Below are 23,899 nucleotides of genomic sequence, written 5' to 3' on the forward strand. Positions count from 1 at the left end.
TTGCTTTCTTACTCTCTCCCACATCCTGAAAGTTTGTGCAAAAGGTATAAAAAAGTTTAACAAGTAAACAAACTGGGATAATGAGAGCATAAAACAATCTGATGATAAAGTTAACAGAGCTTCTTTTATTTCCCTCTTCCTCCCTGGTCCATTACTTTCCTAACTTCCCTCTCTCTGTCTGTGTTTTAGGTACTTTGTGTTGGACCCAGAGTTGGGGCAGCTGCAGTACTTTGTCAACGAGCAGGGAAGGAGCCAGAAGCCCCGCGGGTCCCTGCCCCTGATCGGTGCCTCGGTAACCCCGAGCGAAGAGGCTCCGCACATGTTCATCGTAAACTCAGTCAATGGAGAGCTGTACAAACTCAGAGGTATGCCCTCACCCCGGCCTCAGGATGCCCGTATATGGCAAAGTACAAACACTGAGTGGAGCGTGTGTGTTTTATGATGGAGCCACTTGGAGTGCACACACACACACACACACACACAAGGGTGTTATGAATGAACTTTTTCCGTCCTGTGTTTGTGAATGCGCTGGAGAGCTGGATGTGGAAAGTCTTGAATAGAATTAAAGCTGCAGTGAGCTCGAAGATCCCTGTTTTGTTTTCTTTGGCGGCACCTTTGGCGATAATTGGTAATTACGTGTGTTTTCGGAACTCAGTACTCAATCAACATAGATCCTAACAGTTTCTTAACTCTTGACAGACATTATATGTGACTCCCAGTTAGTAATACAAAATAATAATGCTGTTTGAATGGCTTTCACCTCAGAAATATTGTGTTAGCAGCTTGTTTAATGCACTTAAATGACACAAAAAACAAAAATCTTTTCACTTACATAATTTTATTTATACATAACTTATATTCTGATTTGGCATTCATTATGCTTAGGTTAATATATCACTTTTATTATTTGTTAATATTACATAAAAGTTTAAAACTGACTGTAAAAATAGACTAAAATCCGAACTCTTGAAGTTGTAATCTCGAAGATCTCTTTGGTGGTAACTATGGCGATAAACAGTAATTGCGGGCGCACACTTTGCCGAATATTCAGACAGTTTCGCATGTGTGACATCCACGGTTGGCTCCGCTTGTAACTCTTGATTTTCCTCCCTGACGGTTGCTTTCCTTTTTAGACTGTTTGCTTCATCTGAGCGTCGAGTTTGTTTCTTTTTCTTTGGATTTTCACTTATTTTTGAAGTTGTATCTGTAGTCATCCATCTTTTCTTTGTTTGTTCAGTCATAGTAGATTACTGTTTACTCGCAACACCTCCAGAGACCGGAAAAGCAGCTGCTTAGCTCCGCCTACCCTCTCTGGCAGACCAACCACTGCTGGCTGATGGAAAACGCGTCACTAACTGGGCGCCGCTTGTGATTTTTTTTCCCATGAATGTCGCCACAGACAACCAGTCTGTAATACTGCAAATGCAAAGGCTTTCATCAGTCGGCCATAGGCTCAATCACCATTGTGTTACCTCATTCGGCGATAGATAGAGACTTAATAGACATTTATTTACATGAAAATCTTTGAGATTTTTACTTTAAAGTTAAAGTGTAAAATAATGTTAAATATTTAACAATTTTCATCACAACATTTCATCTTTGAATCTAAATTCCATTCAGTGTAATTTAACTTTATAGCCATTATACCTGCTTACAATGGAACATAGTCTTGTCAGATCTAATTAGTTAAACTTGAATAAAAATGGAAAAGCATAAAAAACAACACTTAAATTGTTATTATGAATGTGGGTGCAGACTGATGTAGTAACAGATTAGTTTCGTTTTTTAAAACGGATATAAAAGATTTAATTCTTTGGTCTGTTACTAGCTGAAGTGCTTTTTTGAAGTTGCCAGGAAGCAATGAGCACGTTTTAAATCTTTGATCTAACACTTATAATTGCAGCCCTGACTTCAAACAACATTTAATACCTCTGACAAAGTGCTGTGAAGGGGATTTAATTACTTGATTTGTGCTTTTTTTTGTCTGAGTAATTAAAAAAATGGCCTCCATCCATAGTACATGTACAGGTTTCTTAAAAGAAATATCAGAGTGGACGTGTCTGGCCAGAGCATTAAGAAAATCTACACCAAAGTGAAATATCTCTTTAAGCCTGAGTTCCTGACAAAGAGCCTGTAGCTGGTCACTGTGTCTGCGGGCCTTTGCTTTCTGTGACCTGTATCCACTGAGGCGAGAGAGACTCCTTTTTACTGTTGCTCTACTTGAGCTGCTGGAATGTCCCCTGAAACTCTCGAGGGGGAGGATATCAGAATAACTTGGCCTATATTCCCTGAATAACTCAGTGATCCATGTGTATTGAGCTTAAAGGAAACAATAAACCCACAGAGAAGGAGAAGTTTGGTCGAGTAGCTTGCAGGCAGAGTGGTATTTCTATTTCCAACTCCTCTGAAAGATTTGAGAAAGATTAAGGAAGTCATTGACAGATAAAAGCAATCTTTTGATACAGCTCAGCCAAAACAAACGTGTGCCCTTTTTTGGGCTTTGACTGCTGCCAAGACCCCCAACTAGCCCTAAAAAACGACAAAGGAAACATTGAAATACTGTCCCTTTGAAATAATTCAAGTTGAAAGGCAGCATTTGTGCTCTAAAACTTCAATTTGTTCAGACAGCAGGGTACAAAGTGGTCACATGTACGTCCTCAGCAGCCGGTGATTGAGATTAGCCGCTACGCTTCAGATCTGGTATTGGTATCCCTGAAAGTTTCCCCCGGGGGAGAAAAAGAGTAACTTCAAGGTTCAGTCAGGAGGCCTTTCTCGGTTTCCTTCGCTGAGTTTGTAAGCTGCATATTATCTCGACGGGGTCTAAGGCTTTAAATGCCACCTTTATTCTCAGGTCGATACCTTTTTCAAGATTGTTTTTTGAACAAATGTCGCTGACACTGACTGGTGGAAGAAGATACTGGACACACAGTACAACGCCATCACTTCCTCTAGAGATTGGTGCTTGTTTCTGTTTGATTTACTCAGTAAGGTTCACTGGAGTTAGTCCTCTTACTCCCCAAAATCCAAATTGCAGAAGCTGCGTTAAACTGCAATTTTGCCCTGGATTTTGCCTCCCAGGCTACTTACAAGTCACCCTACTTTCTTTGGAGGTTGTTGGGGTAGTAAAGCTAGAATAAAACATGAATTTTCATAAGTTTAAAGGTGAATTGTTGATTGGCAGAGCTATAGTTCTTTGCAAATACTTTGAACATTACATAAAGTATTGGTCGTTTTAATGCATGATTATCAATTTATAAATAATCTAATACTTCCTAAATTATAAAAATTTAACTTACTAAAGAAAACACTCCTAAAACCATACCAAATTACATTCTTTTAAATGCAGTAGTCTCATTTTATCTACCTGGGATGTGACATGTAACGCAGCTGTAAAGTAGCCAGAGGAGCTGAGGGTAATTCGCTTAAGCAGAATGATTTAAAAGTAATTTTTCATTATTGGACGGAGGGAGACTGTAGGGCCTTGTGTTTTGCTGCGGAGCAAAGGTGAAGAGCGGTGGGAGTTTAATCGTGTCTGAATGTTCAGATGGCAAATTAAGCTATTTATCATTCGATGTCACAATGAGACAGTCGGCCAACGAAAGGGTCAAGCTGTATTCGGAACAGCTTTTAAACTGGCTGATTTGGATGCCTGACACAATCCTTATTAAGCACCGTAATTAACACAGTATTTTGCAAGGTTTTGAAACAGAACCTTGTCCTTAAAATTCATCTTTTCAAATTCATGAAGACCGTAGCTCAGCATGCTTTCCCATGTTAGCCGTTAGCTCTATAAGTGACATTTCCATCTGATTTGATTATTAAGAAACTGCCTATAGAATGCAAAACATCAAATCATCCTCTCACTGTTATTAAATGAGTTATTCAACATTGGCTTTCTTCTCTTCTGTCAGAAGTTACATAAAAAGATTGATACGTTTATCATGTCGGCATGCTAAGTATGAAGCTACAGCCAGTAAACAGTTAGCTTAGATTAGCTTAAAACCTTGAAACACGGTGAAACAGCTAGCATGTCTAGTCATGTAAATCACATACATCTACCAACACCCTTAAAAAATATAACATGTAATATCTCATTTGTTTAATTACTTTGAAACCGGAAAGTAAAGAGGTGTTACGGGCAGGGTAAATGTTTCGCTTCCTAATTTTATGCGACGCAGAGCTAATTAGCTGCTAGCTCTACATTCACAATGTACAGACGTAAGAGTGCTATCAATCTGATTAACTAACTCTCAGACGCAAAGCTTAAAGCTGTATTTCCTTAATTGTCAATGGTTTTTTGATTTTTGATTTTACTTGTCCCAAAATAAGCTTTGAAACGGCATCAGTAACAGTTAACGAATAGCGTCTGTTTTCCATATCCTTCCAACAATGTCCTCTCACTGAATTTAAGTCTAAACTCACAAATGATTTTTTCTTTTTACCAAGTCAAAAAAAGTTTTTTTTAATAATTTTTGGGGCTTTTTATTTTTTATAGCGAGGACAGTGGATAGTGGGAGAAATGGGGAAAGAGAGAGTGGGGATGACATGCGGCAAAGGACTCTGTGCAGGCCCTCATACAGCCTCTGACTGAAACGACTCAGTCAGCTCTGTCCCTTTAAGAAACCCCGCCCCTCCAAGCCCGCTTTCTTTTGATTCGCCAGCTCTCTGTGACGTCACAAAGTGCAGCGTGTAGAAAAAAACTGTGTGAAACCTGGTGTTCACAGCAGCCTACAGACTGAGCTGAGAAGCCAGGGGATTACTCCAATACACTTTTAGCTACAGATTTGAAACTTCACCCACGTTTAGTCTGGACATCCAACATTGTAACATTATATATATGTGGGCAGGAGTTATACCCGGGGCAGCCGCATCGAGGACTATAGCCTCTGTATATGGTCGCCGATTTAACCACTGAGCGAAACCAGCGCCAAAAACAGTTCACTTTGATACATAGTAGTCGTGTTCCCATTATCAGTGCCTTTTTTTTCCAGTACTACTTTTTCGAAGAACTAAAAGATTCCTTCAGCTTGTTTTTTTTTCAAATTAAACATGAAGATTTCGCCCTCAGAGCAAAGGTGTAATACGGCCTGGACTTTGTTGTAGGTCCATGTAGTGTACACTTTATTGTGTAACTCCATTGATGTATGGAAGTACATTAAAGAAAAACAAACAGTTTCCAGCATCAGATTTCTTAAAGTGGTTGCTGAAATAAAATGCGAGTTCTCGACCTATCAGGAATGCTCAGCGTTGTAAGCCCCACCCCCAAAGTCTGTGTACTTGCAGAAAGTACTTACCTCTCAAGCGTGGACTATGAACTTAAGTTAGACCCTGGTTCCTGCTGTGGAACCAAAATAAGTACTTCCAGAGTTCCTGGGGAAACTTTATGAAGTGGAAACGTGGCTTTTGTCTACTTTAACTTTTAATAAGGTAAAGTTTATTAGGAAAGTAACACGTGCAAGGCTTAAATACAATATTAAAGTCACCTTTGCTATACTGAATAAAAGGTAAAAATGACTCTCAATAATGAGTGAATTAAAGCTATTAAATTAGCCAATTAAACATAAAGTTGAACCTGAAATTACAGCAAGTTCTCTGCTAGCGTTAAATATAGTGTCCCTGTTTTAGTCCGAACAATTACAGGGGTCGTTATGTCAGAGGGATTAGGAGCGGCCCGGTTGCTGCAATTTCGTGTCCACTCTTCAAACCTCTCTCTCTGCCGCTCTGTTTGATTCTAAAAATATAATGTTCTCTGCTCGTAATATCTCCTAACACTGTCATAAAATCTAACTGCCAGTCTTAGCATTAATCCTCAGAGTTACCATTATCTTAACCAATAACATCTTTCACACTGCTGTAATTAAAATGGATGTAATTAGACGAGGATGGTGCGGGTTATGATTGACTGGAGACAAGGGCTCTCTCTCTGTGTGCCTCAGCCGTCAGCTGTCTCTCTGGGATGCATATTGACATTTAAATAGGACACGCGGGCCAGTACTGGTGTCTATTGTCGCTCATTTTAAATTGGAAGACAGACCAGTGTCATTTCTTTGTTAGTCCCTTCGGTTTCCAGCGCAAACCTTGTGCATTCATCAAATAAATAGAGCTGTCAGCATGTCCCCTCAAGGTCCGGGGCTCTTGTGACACAAAACCAGCTTTAAAATGTTCCTCCATGAATGAGAACAGCACGTCCTGCTCTCGGCTAAGTAGCATCTCTTTCGTCACCATGCGAACAGGTGCATATTAGCATAGCCGCACTCTGCCGCGCTCAATAGAGACAACTAATTATCCTTAATTACAGCAAGGCTTGTGCATATCACCGAGAGAAATATCAGATTTAGACGTTTGCTCGCTCGGCGGGAAAGTCGCCCCTTTAGATAGAGTGTTCTCGGTGAATTTGTTACTTGGTATTTCAGCAGAGAGACAGCTCGGCACAGGTGTTTTCTGTATGAATAGTCTTTTCTCCCCCGGAGAGGCAGGGACCTCTCCAGGAGGGAGATCACATCTCCAACACTGCCCTTGTCAAGAGTTTCTTGGAAGGCTCATTTTCTGCAGTTAAAGAGGCCTTTTGTCGGTGCTCCTGTGACTGTGGCAGATGTCCACGGTGCGAGTGACTGACAAGTGCAAATTGAATTCTCCATACGTTGGAATGATTTTCCTCAGCATGTCAAAAACCACTTGTCACGTTTAATACATTTAATTTGGTGGTGATGCAGTTGCTTATAAATCCAACTGAGCCATCCATCTTCATTATCCACTCTCTAACTGTGAGAGAAAGCTCCGTTAATTTCCACATTTAAAGCTTTTCTTTTCATGAAATACAGAAGAGAAATACTGAAAATACTCCCACTACAAATGTTGGGTGGTACAAATGGTTAAAGGGTCCAGTATGCTTCAATTCAAAAAGGTTAACAACATTCAAGGACAATGTGTTAGTCTCTTCAAAAGCTTTAATGGTGCTCCGACTGGGTGTGCATGCAACAAATGACCAAAGTAGAGAAAGTTCAATTGCTGCCTCCTTTCAAATCACCAAGCTCGCCCCGTCGCTGCACAAAACAGGGTCAGATTGTCTGTTAGGAAAGTTACAAAAGTTTTCTGGTGCTACCTTTTCCCCTCCACTCTGCTGTCAGAGATTTCAGAAGCTAGGAGACGAACCGACGAGCACTTTTTTGAAGCGTGCTGAGGGCTTTATTCCTTCTCGCTCCCTTGTGTTTACTCCCTCATGCAAAGGGTTAGACAGCCCAGTGTGCTGCTCCAGGCGAGGAAAACAGTCTGAGAGAAGATGTTTAGTTTTGACTGCGCTGAATGCGTCAGAGGTGAGCAGTTTGCGAGGCTCAAGGTTTTTAACCCAGGTACGTGTTATGAAATGCATTTAATACATTAAAATCATCTAACAAATACCAAATAATAAAGAGTTTTCATGCCTTCCATTATAATAGTATAGGAAAATTGCTGTATTAATGTTTTAACCCCATAAATATCTATAGTTTTGTCGAAAAATTGATTGTAGTCCCCTATAAAGTCATATAAAAATATCCTTTGAGTTCATTTTCTTTGATCAAATTCCCAGCTGATTCCCAGCTTCATTCCCAGCTGTCATTGGGCGAGAGACGGGGTACACGCTGGACTGATCGGCAGTCAATCACAGGGCTGACCAGTGTTGCCAACCAGTGTTGGGGCTTTTCTGACCCTCGAACCTATCGAGCATGTCTCTGGACTGTGGGAGGGAGCCGGAGCACCCGCATGCACGGGAGAACGCAAACTCCACATAGAAAGGGCCCACCGGCCGAACTGTGGTTTGAACCAGGAACCTCTAACTGTGAGGCTAACAGCGCTAACCACTGCACCACCGTGCAGCCCAGTTTTAGTATCCTCTGAGGGAAACTATCCATCAATAAAAACCATTAAAATGTGGAGTTGGCGTTAAGGGGCCATCAGCACTGAGTAGTGTCTTCAGGCAGCCTCACAGGCTATGAAAAGCCACAGCAAGACAGAACAGAACAGTCTGTAACATTTGGAAAAACTTCTCTGATATCCAATTTGGCAGCTGGACTGCAAGAGGACGCTTTTTAAAGAGATATTAGATCCATGAGGACATGACCCCACCCTCATACTCTGTGGAGATTACATCCTTGATTGGATCTGAAGCCTGATGTTTTTGGCAACCCTGGAGAATTATTTTGAGGGTTGAGTGATGCTTTTTTGAGGAACTGTAAATGCTGCAGAAGAAAGAAGCACAGAATCACAAGACTCATTTTTATAACATAAATCAGGTGCCATCTAATCTTCTGTTCTCTTGGTGCTATGATTGACCTACAGCCTGAATGTTATCAGGCCCATCAAAGACACTGTTCTCTAATAATTAGTCAGTGAAATGGGATCAGAAGGATATTGTTTTCCAGTCTGACCTGGAGAGGGTCAGCGCAAGCAGCCAGTCAGCGTCTCCTTCCACTGTAAGCCCCGCTGCTCGCCGTTAGTCAGCAAGTCTGGGCTTCAACTGGCTATTTGCGTTCAGATAACAGGGTGTATTGTCCCTCTGCCAAAGGGGAAAACCACAAGCATGCAGAGAGTATCAAGCTGCTTCCTGCGCTGCCCAAATGAGTTACTGTTGTTGCTCGAATACTAAATGTTCAATTTAGCATCGAAACAAAAAACGAAGCGGCCCACAGGGCAACTTTCAGAAGGTTCCAGGGTCGAATGGCCAGGTAGGCCGTTGGCAGGTTTTGTAATCATTTGGGCTTAAATGGGATCACTAACAGGTCATCCTCACTGGTGTCATAAGCACCCTTCGTCACCCTTCATCTCAATTTTAGCAGATTTCTTTTCACAGCTGAAAACTGAAGTTAAAAAAACACTATCTGTCACCTCACCTTTAAAGACAGCTCTGTAATGGTTCTGCTGGTCTGACAACCTCTCACATCTGAAGACACTCAAATCACAGACTGTAAGATTTCACAGACAGGCTATCCGGCTAGATCACTGTTTACAAGACTACAACTACATTCCTGTAAAGATTCCCATCCCAAGAACAAAAATATATTAACAGTCGGAGCTTGTGTTATCTGCGGCGGCTGATGTTGTAGCGTTAGCTAGGTGTGCATTAAGAGCTAGCAAGCCATTTACAAAACATTTTCTTCCTTGTTACTTCAACTTTTCGCAAGTTTACTGGAGCTAACCGCTATCATGCTAACACCATGCCCGAGCAGCAAGCAAGCTTTCAACTATCGTGTCATATTCAGTGTGGAAACATTGACTGCAGTCTTTGTGTGTAGCAGGTTGCGCCTCCCTGGAGTTCCCTCCATGTTTACTATCTCCCTGAGTTCTGCATCCTTACTGGTGCTGGAGAGAGCAAAGCTAACTGTTATTAGCAATGTTTATGTCATTGCACTTTACTAACTGCATAAACCAAGGCTAAAACCTAGAAATAATAACCATGTTTGAGTTTATGGAAACATCTAGATGAGGAGTTTTATGACTTAACACCAAATGAACGATATGACTGGAATGCTACAACTCTTGAGAAACTGTCATAACTTTATTACGACATCGGAAAGTTGCCTGCATGCTAAAATTGCTTGAAAAGTACTTTGGTGTTAGGCCAGCAAATGCTTTCTTTCACAAATGTTGACGCTAGTCTCATCTGCGCACATAAATATGAAGCTACAGCCATTAGTCAGTTAGCGTAGCTTAGCACAAGGACTGGGAACAGGAGAAAGAACTGGCTTGACGTTTTAATTTTTTAGCTAGGCTAGCTCTTTCTCCTTGTTTCCAGTTTTCATGCTCAAGTTAAGCTAACCGGCTTCTGGCGTTAGCTTCATACTGAACTGAAAGTTGCCCCCCCTCCAAACTGTTGTGTTTTCAATGTTCGTCTTTGTCTTACTCTATATATCTTTTTGTTGTGACTAAGTTTTCAGCCTACTTGAAATCTTCCAAAAAAAGCAACTTTACTGCTAGCAAGGGCTGTTGAATAAAGAGGCTTCCCGCCTAAAAAAAAAATATATAACCACCCTTGAAACCTCCCACACCCACCACATGCCTCATATAGATGCTTCATGCATGTGTGGGTTTGTGCCTCTGCCTCCTATTGAGCCTCTTTTCCTCTCAGTAAACCACGTTTGGGTCAAACCACTCTTTGCTGTGTTGCTGTCAGACTGGTTGAACCTGATCTGTAGATGTTGGAGCTAAAAATATTTACCTGGTGCAACAGACAAACAATTTTGTGTTTACAGTTTTATTCTCTGGTTTAAGCGTCTTAAATGTGAGGATTATCTGCTTTTCCAGTTTTAGTTGTTTACAAACTAAATATCTTTGGGTATTTTTAACCTTTGAATGTGTAAATAGACGCTTAGAAAGTAATTTGACACTGACGCTGGGAACACACCGGACGCCAAAGCGCCGCGAATAGCCGTCAAAACACACACGCAAACAGAGAGAGAGAGCATGATTAAAAAACAGCTCCAAATGTGAGTAAACGACAGCTGAGGAGCAGAGGCGCTTGTCGACCAGCGCGGAGAAATGCGTGTCTGGTGTGAACGGAAGTGCTCCGGCTCGCGCGCGATTTTCGTTGCCAGGCGCTTCGCAGCGCTTCGGCATCCGGTGTGTTCCCGGCGTGAAACAGTCAGTGTTCATTCAAAATCACCTTAGTTAAAGGCTCCAATATTTGAAGAAAATACTCTGAAGGTTTTTCAATCACGTTTCTCCAGCTGTTGGGCACTTGGGAAGAACCTTGAGCAGTAATTAAAACATGGTCACCGGTGTTCATTTAAGTCAGGGTAAAATATTACAAACTGAATGAGAATCATCGGTGGTTGTGAAAACACTTTCAGGCAGGTTATTTTGCACATTGACCTGACTGTGAACTCATGTGAGGATTAATTGGTGTTCCTCGATGTCTTGTGTGTAAAGGAAGTCATAATTGTATAATGTATCTTGTTCTCCGTGTCTCTGCAGCCTCTGATGCCAAGGAGCAGCAGTTTTGGATCAGTCAGCTTCAAGCGTGTGCCAGACGTCACTCTGACAGCAGTGCCAAGGTATAACGCACACACACTCTCTCTCACATGCACAGAAGCGCACAGACTAACAGAGTTGTCAACATGATCCTGGTCTAAGCTGTTACCGTATGTTCCTCAGGAAGAGAAGTGAGCGGAAAAGCCTTGACATTTCCCTGGAGATTTTCCTTCTCCGGTGTGTCTGTTTATAAATGTGACAGTTTACCTGACTGTGGCCGGGCTCATGGGTTCAACAGTTTGCAAATCCGTGCACAGAGTTAGGTCATCTGAGAGGTTAAAATCATCTCCACGGTCCGAACTCCTGTCCCGCTTATTGTGTCTGTTCTGCTTTGATCCACTGGCCTTTTTAGAGAGTCAAAAGGTGAAAGATGCTTTTTTATTTCATGCCATTTTTTCATTTTAAATGGCATCATCTTCTGAGCCTTCTTTCAGATGACTACAACACTCTTTCTCACTATCTTTTAATCCTGTCATCCACATCTTTTTCTCCTGCTTAAATTGCTGTTTGTCACTTTGAGTTCTTGAATCAGGCAAAATGGCTTCAGCAGCCCTCCCCAGGGTAAAATTGATGCTAGTTTGACTGTAAATGTTAACTTACCAGAGATTTATGCTCCACTGAAAGTAGTTAAGTTGATATTTGCTGTCTCTAAACATTTGCATCTTTTAACTGCCATGTGTAAATGGTTTGTTTTAACTGTGGCCTGCTAAAAGTGCTTGTTTTCTCTTTATTGTCTTGCACTAGCCTTGTGCTAAAGCAACCTGGCCTCTTTGTATGTTCAAACTTGTTTACCTGGTTCTAATGTAAACGTTTACTAACTGGATATTCACACAAACTTCTTTTAGATTCATTAGCAGGGCAAGTAGAAACAACTTATTTTCATCCAGTAACTTTCAGGTGTAACTGACATGTCGTTAGCGGATTTAGCTAACTAGCACAACTATGTTAGCTAATTTGAAGTATGGCCAATAAAGCCTATCTGGCAAGACACTTTTTGTTGAGTATTTCTAATTATGCTTAACTTAAGCTCCTTAATGTACCTTAAACTTCAAAACATTACATTAGTGACATTTAACTTAGTAAGGCTTGCAATAGCCTTCAGTGGATGCTAACCTACCCAAAGAATAAACTCTATCAGTTCAAACCTGTTAATCTGGTTGTCATGTAAATGTTTACATCACAAATGTTTACTTCACAAACTAGACACAACATATTTACCCCCAGTAACTGCTAGGTGTAACTGTTGTGTGCCTAGCTAACTGCCAAAATGTATGTTAGCTTGCTAATACATCGAAGTGAAGAGTAGGAGAGCTAATGGGGCTCACACGATCAAAATACAGCTCAAATTTTGATTATGTTGAACCATGTTTCACAAAAGCTTAACTGTGTGCTTTTATTACCAAACATAAAGCTTTTTACATTTGACTAACAGTTAGCTAAGTTAGCATTAAAGCTGTGATCACATTATGTGATGTTACAGTGTGTTTCTACTTACAGAGTTCACTGCTTTGTATTTTATTAATGACAATGGAGGTTTTATTGTGGGCTTACTGATTTACACCTAATTAAAGTATTAAGGAGTTAAGATATTTACTAAAGTTAACTTGTTAAACTGTTCAATCCGATTTAGTAAATCTGTTTAAAATATGCTAGTAGTTGAAGTCTCCCAGTAGACTCTAATCAAACTAAGCCTATCTCTTCGCAAATTTCAATGTAGTTTGGGGTTAGATAAACTTTTATTTGGATAAAACAAATTGGAACAGATGGTGAAAGCCTTAATTATTAATAAGCCTCAAATATTTCAACATAAAAGCGACAGTATTGAGGCCACCACGTTGGGGAATTAGGTCTCAATACACCTTTTAACAATCATTTTCTTTCATTTGTTGTACAGAGATGTTTTTTATTATCTGACTCCCCTTCTCACTTTCCCCATGGAAAAAAGCAGACCTTCAAATGTGTCATCAATATAAATGTCATGTCTCTGATTAAATCTGTCTGTTAAATCTAGCTTTGACTCAATAATAAATAATAAATTTAGCATTTAAGTGTAGTATAAACACATTATGTTTAAACAAGACGAAATAAGAATAAGATTGGGCAGGGAAATAAGAGCGTACAGCAAAAATAGTAGATACATTTAAAAAAAGAAAGAAAGAAAATATAAAAGAAGTAAAAATCTAGGCTGACACTGTTCACAGAGCTCAGCTTCAACGTGTCACTTGTAACTTCTCTTGCTTGTCTAATTCAGGAATATTCTTAGCGCTTCCATTGGCAAAGGGATTCAGGGAAATGTGCTGGCTCGCTCCTTCTGCTTTTTTGAGGATGAAAGTGTCCCTGGTTTAACCGTCCTCCTCGCATCTCTGTGGGCTCATTTCTTAAAGATTACTGTCCTGGATGTTGGTAGTAACTGCCTTATCCACAACCAGTCGCGTTTAATATGAGTTCCACGGATTAGAATTTGGGCATGTGCGTTTTTAGGAGTCTTTTTTATCACAGGCTTCGAGGGATTAGTTGGTGTATTTGTGTGTGCTGTCTTGTTTCTCAGTGGGGTACATTCCTCTGATCCAGTGGAGAATGAGGCTCCTTCTGGAGCTCTGCTGCAGGTAAACCATCAGTGCATTAAGGCAAGAAATAATCCAAACTTTGTTATCTCTTTGGAAAAACTTTTGGTATTAAATTTTGTGCATGGAAGCTGTGAAGGCATATTTCATGATGGGTCTGTGCTGCAGCTTTGAGTGAACAAGCTGATGTTGGAGTGCTTGTGATATTTTTAAGCTGAGTTTCAATCTTCTGGAGCCTGGTGTACATCAAAGTGGTGCAGAGTTTAGATTTCATAAATCGGATGTTTACTGACGTCAGTGGCTTTCGCAAAAATGCTCTGGGTCTTTTCCAGAGTTGGGAAATGTTGCTTTCATGCATCTGTTTATTATTATGAAAATGAAAGCGTTGCCAGCTTGCTAAAAACATCTTTGCAATCCAAGGTAATTCAATACAACTGGCATGCTTTGAATCTTAACTTTCTGAAGCTTGCAAAGTTTTGTTTTTATTCACACACAAACAAGTGACATCTGATGTTGTTATTAGGGGTTTTTGTTGTGTTTGATTACATAAAAGTGGATGGTGTTTCCACTGTTTTGTCTGCCTAAATTGCACACATCACAAAATAGGAACAGGATTCTAATAAGATGAGAAAAGTGTCAATCATTTTGTTTCAATTCAATCATGTCGCTGTAAAACTTGCCTCCAAGAGGGATGGCATGATTTCAGACTATTCTTAAAGTGCTAATCTCAAAGATCTCAGTTTCATTCTCTTTGGCGGCACCTATGGCGATAAATGGGAATTGCGGGAGCACACTTCCCAGATATTCAGACAGTGTCGCATGTGTGACGTCCACGGTTGGCTCCGGTTGTAACTCTTGTTTTTCCTCGCTGACGGTCGCTTTCCTTTTTAGACTGTTTGTCTTCATCTGGGCGTCACATTTGTGTCTTTTTCTTTGTATTTTCACTTATTTTTGAAGTTGTATCTGTAGTCATCGATCTTTTCCTTGTTTTTTCAGCCATAGCAGATTACTGTTTACTCGCAACACTTGCAGAGAGCGGAAAAGCAGCCACTTAGCTCCGCTTACCCTCTCTGGCAGACCAACCACTGCTGGGTGATGGAAAACGCGTCACTGACTGGGCGCCACTTGTGATTTCTTTCCACAGAAGTCGCACCAGACACCCAGTCTGTAATACTGCAAAGGCTTTCATCAGTGGGCCATAGGCTCAATCACCATTGTGTTACCTCATTCAGCAATAGATAGTGACTTAACAGACATTCATTTACATGAAGATCTTCGAGATTATATCTTTAACAAAGAGGTCATCTCGTACAATTTGTAAACAGATATTTCAGTATGTGCCCTCAACGGCAAAAAAATGTGTTTGTAATTCTTCCTCTCTAGTTGTTTTTTATCAAGGTTAAGCTTTATGTGTGTTTGGTTTCAGGTGAGGAAGCTGAAGGGCTCCGATGAACACTTGAGTGTCGAACGAGCAGGAGGAGGCCAGGAGCTGCTGGTGAGTCACACACAAACACCTCCCAGAGCACCTAAGACGTACTCTACTCCCTGTTTAACAAACATAATTTCACCTTCAAACATATAAAAGGACAAGGAGCGCTCACTTTCTTTCACACGCTGACTACTCTTCACAGAAACACTCTTTCATGTGTCCATTTAAACCATTAAATACTGCTGCCTCATTATGCATCAGGCAGGCTTATTCAGCGTGTAGCTCTCCACTTCAAACTGCTGCACAGCTGGAGTAAGAGGAAAGTCCAATTACTCTGCTCAGCCATGATGAGAAAAGCAATCAGAAGAAGAGAGAAAATTGGATAAGCAAGGAAAGTGAAAGATGGACGGTCTATGTCTCTCTTTTTTTTTGCCTTTTTTTTGCGCTGCAGAGCCGAACGGGTGTTTTGTTCCTGTTCGTTGACTGCGAGGCACTGCCACAGCACAGCAGCTGTTATTACTGTACCCACTGCTGTGGCCTAATCCGTCCCCGAGCGACGGTGTCTGCCTCTCAGATCGTTATCGCAGCCGCTGCGGCGACGAGGCAGCCAGCGGCGGAGGCTCGGCTACATCTCCGATAACAGACCTCTTAGGCAGGAAAGGTGTAGCACCATTTATTTATTGGTACAAAAAAGGCTCCCGGAGCGCGGGTCGTTATACGATACTGAATAAAGGAGTGCTGACACCTTTTATATTGCTGATCGATACAGATGCAGTAAACACATATATCACACCTGGCTTAGGGAGGCTTTTATTGCGAAACTGATGAGGTAGAAGAACAAATATGAGGCAGAATATGCTTTCTCTTCAGCGTAGATATTACTGTGCTTTTATCTGGGCGGTGGACAAAATAACACACACCTGAAAATGAGACGAGGAAGAAGAAGAATGTGTTTTACCTCCAAAAACACAAATGTGTTTACATTTGAGAAAAGGGCAAACAGTGAACATCCATCAAATTGGAGACAAGAATAAAACTGAGTATTTCGGCCTTGGATGTGCTCACTGTTTATTTGTGAAGCACATGCCCACACAGCTCCTGAGAGGAAGGGCACAAAGAGTCAGACTGTGGACTTTGAGTTGGTCTGTGGATGTTGTTTACTTTCTGCTTGACTAAAGAGAGTGCATGTGTGTGAAGTCCAGCTCCTACCTACTGGTGTTTTTGTCTCTCTAAACTCCCAAGTAGGAATATGTTTAAAATCAGGAAGTTATTTAACTAGTATTGACTTCATATGAAGGTCTAAATGCTGCCTCAGAGGCTTTTCTTAATATACGTATGTTTATAGTTAATTAAAAACTATTTTCTTGTCCTCTTACCAAGGTTATTACCAAATAGCTAATTGAGTGTAATTAGCGTCTCTCCCTGTAGTGCAGAAAATGACAGGTCAGCAGCAGACCCTTGTACCATCTACCCACGCTGCCTCACGCGGGGCCGAGTCCGCCCACGGTCCACTGAAAGCAGAGCACCTGTGAAGCGGCAAGCACGGGACTTTGTGTCCTCCTGAGCTCAGTCTGTCAGGCACATGCCGCCTTTTATTTAATATAGGGAGACTGGAGTCACAATCATGGTCCGTAATTTTACGAGGTGCGTTTGTATCGCAAAAAATCTTATGTCTTATCTTAATCAAAGTCTTATGTTATTAAAGAAAGTTGAACAATCCAGTGCAGCGAGAATATTCTCCTTGCAAATAGATTTAAATTCTTAATTCATTTGCGGTCTTTTTGTTTGTTTGTTTTACTTGTGTCAGGTCAATTAGTTTTTCAGGGTTGAATTTCAGACAGACAGAAAGCACTTATAGTGTTATCAAACGGAGTATGAAAGAAATGCATAATTATTTGGTTATTTATTTAGCTGATTCTCTCTATGTGCTATGTACAGTCTACGGAAGCCCAGAGAGGCAAGACAGATAAAACAATCTGGTGATCCATTTTCTAAGGCCATGTCTACACGTACAAGTTTTTCCCTCCTTCGTTTCCGAATAAAACCCTGTCCGCACAAGCCCGGTTATAAAAAATGTTAAAGGCAAAAACACAACATTAACGCTGTCATGAGAATGCCACACCAACAGGCGGCGAGATAAACCAGTCATGCAAAGAAGAAGAAGAAGAATCTTGGCCAATCAAATGTCTGAAAAAATCTATCCCGACGCTTCTGTTCCTCAGTGTAGTAGACGAGTAACTGTACATATATGTGTAAACATGTAAAAAGTCCTGTTAAGCATCACTGTTTATGTCACGTCCGTCATTTTGCAAGGAATGTCGCCTCACGAAGAAGATAACGGCGCACAGCCTGACGTCACGAGCCATTAACAGAGTTTCTAAAAGTCTTCAGTCTGGCTGGAGTTTTACAAAGATCCATTTTCAGTGACCTAAAACGGCGTGTGGACGAAAGGCTACGTTTTGAAAAATACCTGTGTACGTATAGACATGGCATAAGTCTGATCTAGCTTACTTCTCTCCTGTATTTATGACATAAGAAGAGTTAAAAACAGATTTTGCCAGAAGAATCTTTCCAATTTCCTTATTAATTTTCATTTGTTCTAAAGATTAAAGAAAAAGTTTGCCAAGTTAAAAAACACAATTCTTCTTTGATCACTTCTCTAATTTACTTTTTTTTTTCAACCGTGAAAGCAGGGGAAAAAAACCATTAAGGATGTAAGAAAATAAGTTGCTTTTTCTGTAAGCACAAAGTATCTTTGAAATGTATATTGTGAGATAGAAAGTTTTCTAACATTACTGTTCTTTTGTGTTTAAATGTATTTTAGTAAAAAAACATCAGTAAAGCGCCCCTCTTGTGGCCCCTCTTGTGGCCAAATTAGTAATACAAACATGTAACAGCATGTACCTGTTTTGTCTCCTGTTTTCACAAATAAAAAAAGGTAACTTAAACAAATTATTCAAGTAAAACTTTCTTTTCCCAGTAAAAAACCTTTTTAAACCTGCTTAAGTCATAAAAATTGAGGAAAAAAAGGTCAGTCCTTTAACATGGATCACATAAAATGTTCTCTCTTGCCTCACACAACTTTCGTAATGGACCCCATTTTTGTTAGAACTTTTGTTTGTTCATATCCGGTCCGATGTAGTCATTACAGCTCTTACACTGAGCATCTTCAAACCTCAATGTTTTCCTACATCTCTTCCCTCCTTTTACTTTTGCTTCTTGATCTGACATTTTCTTCCTGTTTCACTTGATTAAAACTCTCGGGGCTTTGTGCCTGTTTGAAGCACGGAACCTCAGAGTGTCTGTCTGTTCCCACTCCTGAAAATGCTGTTTCTTCTTCAAAGCTCGTAGCTCAGCCTCACACAACACAACAATGCTCTCCTCTGGAAGCTGATTATTTCTTGTTGTAATAATAATAACAGAGGAGCCTTCTAACCATGTTCTTACCATTATATAAAGATTATTTCCTTTTTTCGTTTAAAATGTGTTTTTGAATGCAGTTTTAACCTGTAAAGGAGAATCAAAGGCCGATTGTTTCCCTCTCAGTGCGCCTTGTTCCGGGGTGGAAGCTGTTTATTTGATCTATTTCATTTTCACCACTGCAGTGACCAGACCTCTGTCTAAATCTCTGGTGCCTTTTTTCCTCCCTCCGCTGCTGTAAACTGATTTAGAGTAAAGACAGAAGAGAGGGATACTGTTCTGACATCACTGCCTGTGCGAGCTCGGAGGTCAGCGAGCAGAATGGACAAGAGTCACAGAGGGGAAGTGAAGGAGGCGTCAGAGTGAAGAATGTGATGTGACTTGAGCTTTGTCTCAGAGAGCTACACAACAGAAACACAAAAAGGATGACTTGCGTAAAAGTCAGGTGGAAAGGTCGCATTAGTCAGATTTTATTTTTTTTTTATCCTACTTCATTTAAATGCCTTCAGTCCTCCTTCCTCTCTTGAAACAAGTGGCTCTACTTCTAACCTAAAAATAAAATCAGGGATGATTTATTTTAAAACGGAAGGCATTGAAAAAGAGCAACAGAACATTGCTAAACAACAGTAATGACACATTGGTAAAACAGGTAGAGGTTACTTAATAAAATGCTCACAGGAAAATAAAGGAAACATGCTCAATAATTGTGATCACCCATTTTTAAGGAAGTCTTTCAAAAAAGAATAAGAAATATACATGCATTTGTACTTCACCAATGTAAGCATTTGCTAGTTGTCTTATTGTTTCTTGAATGAAAAGTCGTTTGACATTTGATATTGAGTGGAAAAAAACAGGATTATTATTGTGTCACTTTGAAATGTCTGAGGTGTTGGGAGCAACATTTTCAAAACAAAAGGCTGCAAAATTTCCTCTAAAATATGCTGGAACAAGGATGTTAAAAACTAAAGAGAAATTGCACAATGACTAAAATGAAGCCACATGTATAGTCATGTATACCTCAAACTAATAGCAAACAGCCAGTTATTTGTTTGCACAACATTTATGTTCAATGCTTTTAAGCAGCATTACGCATTTGAATAACTTGAGTTACTTGTGTTAGCATTAACGTTAATCAAACTACTGTCTTTAAAAAGAAAACAATCAGTTATAAAAACTGTCCTTGAGCTCTTTCTACCTTTCTATTTTGACCATATGCTGCTAGATGAGCCAGAGTATTTAAATAACTTAAGCATTATAAGGCTAATAGTTAGCCTTAATGGAAATTTAATTGTGGACTGAGAGCATGATTTGATTAATTTATGTACAAAGAGTCAGAGAGCAAGAGAAGACCAAATGGCAAACAGTGAAATTGTGTTACTGCAGATTGTATAGTCCGAGCGCTATAGCAGGCAGGAAAGAACCCTATAAACATAAAAGGTTATTTTTTCAATGCAAATCTAATATTGTTTTTTTTATTTGATTCTGGGAATAGTACACTGGCATTCCTCATTTAACCTTTTCTTACGAGATAACTTTAAAAGAGCATGATCTCTTCCTCTTACATCATCATGCTCCTTTCACATTTAAACCCCCGCACAACTCTCTCTATCTCCCTCTCTTCCTCTCTCTTCCTGCTTCCTCCAGGGCTCCTCATCCTCTGGTCGGACCCGTAGCTTCTCCCTCCTCCCCCACCTAACCCCATCTTCATCCCCGGGTTCTCAGAGGCACCTGAGCCACACGGCCTCACCCGGCAACATCGTCACAATCACCCACCACAAATCTCCGGCTGCTGCGCGGCGGGCCAAGAGTCAGTACCCAGGACGGCTGCTGGAGGTCAAAGAGGTGGGTGTTAAAGGCGCAGCAACATTTCAACGCTCGGCCTGGAGAAGAGGCAGGCTGAGCTAAACAGGTGGAGGTGATCGTGTATTTCTTTTTTATTTCTTATCCTCATAGCGTTTGTATTTGTTTCATCAGTTTTGATTTGATTGAGTTTACCAAATATATTGCTAAGACCTTGGAAATTAATGTTGCTACTGCTGAGCTGCTGAGCCACTCTGAGCTAAAGAGTGCGTTCTTGCTAATGAATCCACAAATCCATTTATGTGTTTATTTGATTGGGACAGAAAACATTAATGAACATCGGAATAAAAATATAAGACGCAAACATGATGTAGTTAGCATAAATGCTAATTTGTATCAGTAGTCGCTTGGCAGGTAACAAAAACAGAAACATACAAGTGTCTAAATATAGAATACACAAGTCAAAAAACACTAAATATACAGTTAAAAGTTATAATAGTTCAGATCTGCCTCAAGTTAAGTAAAATATCTTGAGCACCCACTTATTGCAAATAGTAGGTTTGTGAAAGATGGGTTAGCTTGCTACAAAGCGTAGCTAGCTTCCTTCATCTCTTTTACATCAGAGAATTTCATTGATTAGATTTAAATCACACACATAGAGTTAAAATTTTTGTTCAAATTAAAATGATGAACAGCCTTTACCACACTTTCCCTTTGCTGTTAAAGTGTACTAGTTATGTTATTTATCTCGGAATAACTTCTTCTGGTAGCCAACATGTAGTCAAGCTAGCCAGGCTAACGACAAGTAGCTTTCTGATACCTTTGTCTGTCTTTGTCATCACAAGCTAATTTCCAGGTTGTAGTGTTCCTTTAGTCTGCAAGTTTGGATAAGATGCTTTGATACTTTTATTTTCAGTATCTCCATATATGTTTGGCTAACGTTTGTTTTCATTTAAGACCTGTATAATTGAAAGCTTGATGAATGTTGCTTCTTTCCCGGACCTTCATTTGACGTTTCTTTACCAATATGGAGAAAAAAACATAACTGTGTAAAATGAACCATTAACATTCAAATTTGATAAACAAACAATGACTTAAACTTTGGATAAACTCCAAGAAAGTTTGTCCATCTTGATAATTTAGACCAAAAGCTGCTCTGTAGTTTTCGTGGCCTCTGTGCCTTCCGAGCCTGCACTCTGGTCTCAGGTGGGACACTGGTGCAGTGAGTTCAGCAGATATTTCTGGCTTCCTGGCAGCCTTGACACTGACTGCAGTGTGCTCGGTCTTTGCTGTTAGTTCAGCTTTGTTGGCATTTTTATGGTATCTATCAATACTGATTAACATGGCGGGTGACCGAGGGAAGAGCAGGTGGAGTGTATGTTGTCGGGTCAGTGTGGTGAGTGTTTGCAGAAATACACATGTAAAAGTGTCAATGTGTGTGAAGAAGATAAATGGTTAAGGCGTGCTCGTCCATATAAAACACTGAATATTCCCAACCATGTTGTCCTTTTAATCCCTGAATGTATACATTTGAATAGTTTTAACCTCTTTTTCCTAAAGAGCTTAAATTTACAGACCTGCAAGCACATCCTAAGTTAATTACAAATCCCTCCACTTGAAATTTCCAATCAGTTTTTGATTTATTTTGAACTTCAAATCCTCATTAATTCTCTCCGCCTCAGTCACCGGACCTGTCAGTTCTGGTTACCATGTGGTTGACATCTGCTACATCTCCATACACTCTGCACAGTCATTCCCTCCTCTGCTTATCTCTAAAGGGAGGATTGTTTCTTCCTGTCTCTCCTTAATAGCCTGTCTGCAGTTGGTTTATGTTGATTAATTGCAAGAGATTGGACCTGAAGTTGGGTTTTGTGAACATAAATGATGAAGACATGATTGTTTTCCTGAATGGCAAACTGCAGAGCAATTAGAGGCAACGTTTTGTGCTTTCACCCTTTTTGTTCTGAATAAGAATTGTGCTTTTCGGATTGTGCCAAGCAGCTGCGCATCTGGCCTCTGAATTATGTAGATAAGATGACTTAACAGTTTGGAAGGAGACAGGAACATGGACAAGAGGAGACAAGAGGCTTTCTAAATATAAAACACTTCTGCCCAAATTAACTGTTGGTACAGAGGAGAGAAATCGAAGCCATGCTGTTTATTGTGGAAAAGGTTGTTGGATCCTTACAATACTGTCTTACATGTTTTTGTCCTTGAGTTGATGAGGTGTTAGTAACTCAACTGCATAAAACATATATTGCAGGGTAAATATAAATATGTAACAAAGTCAAGGCAACAAATTACCTTTCGTAACCTTATAATGGTGCTCAGTCATTATTCTTCTGGACCTCAGTGCAGCCTTTGACACCATCATGACATCCTATTGGACAGACTGAGGCACTGTGTAGGGGTTGCTGGTACAGCCTTAGAGTGGTTTAAGAAGAAGGTTCTGTGTGTCTGTAAATGATAACGCCTCTGTTTCTTCTTGTGTGAAAGTATGGTGTTCCTCAGGGGTCCGTTTTTGGTCCAATTTTATTTTCCTTAGTCATGCTCCCCCTGTTGCACAACATAAACAAACATGGTGTCTCATTCCACTTTTATGCAGATGATACACAGTTGTACCTGCCTGTTAGATCCACAGACTCTGAGTGCTGAGTTCTGTATACACCTGCCTGTCTGAGAAAAATGATTTCAGGTATAATCCTACATTTTAAACTTAAATTTCTCTACAATAATTATTCCTTGTTATTAAGCATGGATCAAATACCTTCATGTATGTTTAAACTGTCACTTTCTGGATTTGTAAATCGCAACAGTTTGCTTACAAGTCTGCCATATCAACCTAAAACTATTAACGCCAAAGGTGCCGCCAAAGAGAACGAAACTGAAATCTTTGAGATCAGCACTTTAAAGGTTAGTCAGCATATTTGCTTCTAACATTGTCAAAATACAAACTTGCAATTGCATTATACCACCTCTTAAAAAGATAATGCGAAAAGATGAATTTGATTACATCAGGTGCTGTTTTTCCTTACGATGCGTACCAACTGACGTGGCTAAAAATTTGCCCCATCCATTGTGAATTGAAATCTGATAATTCTCTGCTCATTGCATGCTCGGATACCTAGCGGCGCGCACCAAGCTGCCGGGGTCACTTTCAAACAGCTTTTCTCCCTCATTCTGTCATCATCATCCATTTTAAGAAAACGGCGTTATACTGTGAACTAAAACAACCTTGTGGGGAGCTGTTTGGATTGAAAAGACTGCTCAGTTCACGCCAACAAGTGACCACCGAGTCTGGGGGGGGGGGCAAGTGTAGGTGAATCGGTCGCGTGCAGTGGGTCCACACTGGGTCCACACGCGAAAACACAACAGCTTTAATTTGGGGTGATTTTATATTACATTTCTTCCGGTAGACCCTTAAATTAACAAACACTGGTTTAATACAATTAAATATCTTGTTTTGTCTGACATGAAGTGAAAACGGTCAAAAAATGATACTTTAAGTTACAATTATCTAAAACAGAGAAAAGCAGAAAATCCTCATAAAGTTAGAAGCAGTGAATGTTAGGAATCTGTACTGAATAACTGACTCATTTTTAACACTAAGTAGCCTCATGTCCAACTTGGTCCATATTCATCGTTCATTCAGACACTCTGAACACGTTGCCTTGCTCTAACC

At 40.2% G+C, this 23,899-nt stretch overlaps 1 protein-coding gene across 1 annotated transcript in view; it reads left to right on the plus strand.

Moving 5' to 3' along the window:
- LOC138609398 (oxysterol-binding protein-related protein 10) overlaps window positions 1–23,899 on the plus strand; it is a 75,183-nt gene that overhangs the window by 14,667 nt on the left and 36,617 nt on the right. The window contains exons 2-5 of the mRNA XM_069682048.1: window positions 190–365; window positions 10,948–11,027; window positions 14,995–15,063; window positions 20,062–20,259. Of these exons, the coding sequence (XP_069538149.1) occupies window positions 190–365; window positions 10,948–11,027; window positions 14,995–15,063; window positions 20,062–20,259 (523 nt within the window). The remainder of the gene's footprint in view (window positions 1–189; window positions 366–10,947; window positions 11,028–14,994; window positions 15,064–20,061; window positions 20,260–23,899) is intronic.

The sequence above is a fragment of the Semicossyphus pulcher genome, unplaced genomic scaffold (genome assembly GCF_022749685.1).
Source record: "Semicossyphus pulcher isolate SPU_LCO1_2020_fin unplaced genomic scaffold, fSemPul1.0.p SCAF_5, whole genome shotgun sequence".
Lineage (NCBI taxonomy): Eukaryota > Metazoa > Chordata > Actinopteri > Labriformes > Labridae > Semicossyphus > Semicossyphus pulcher.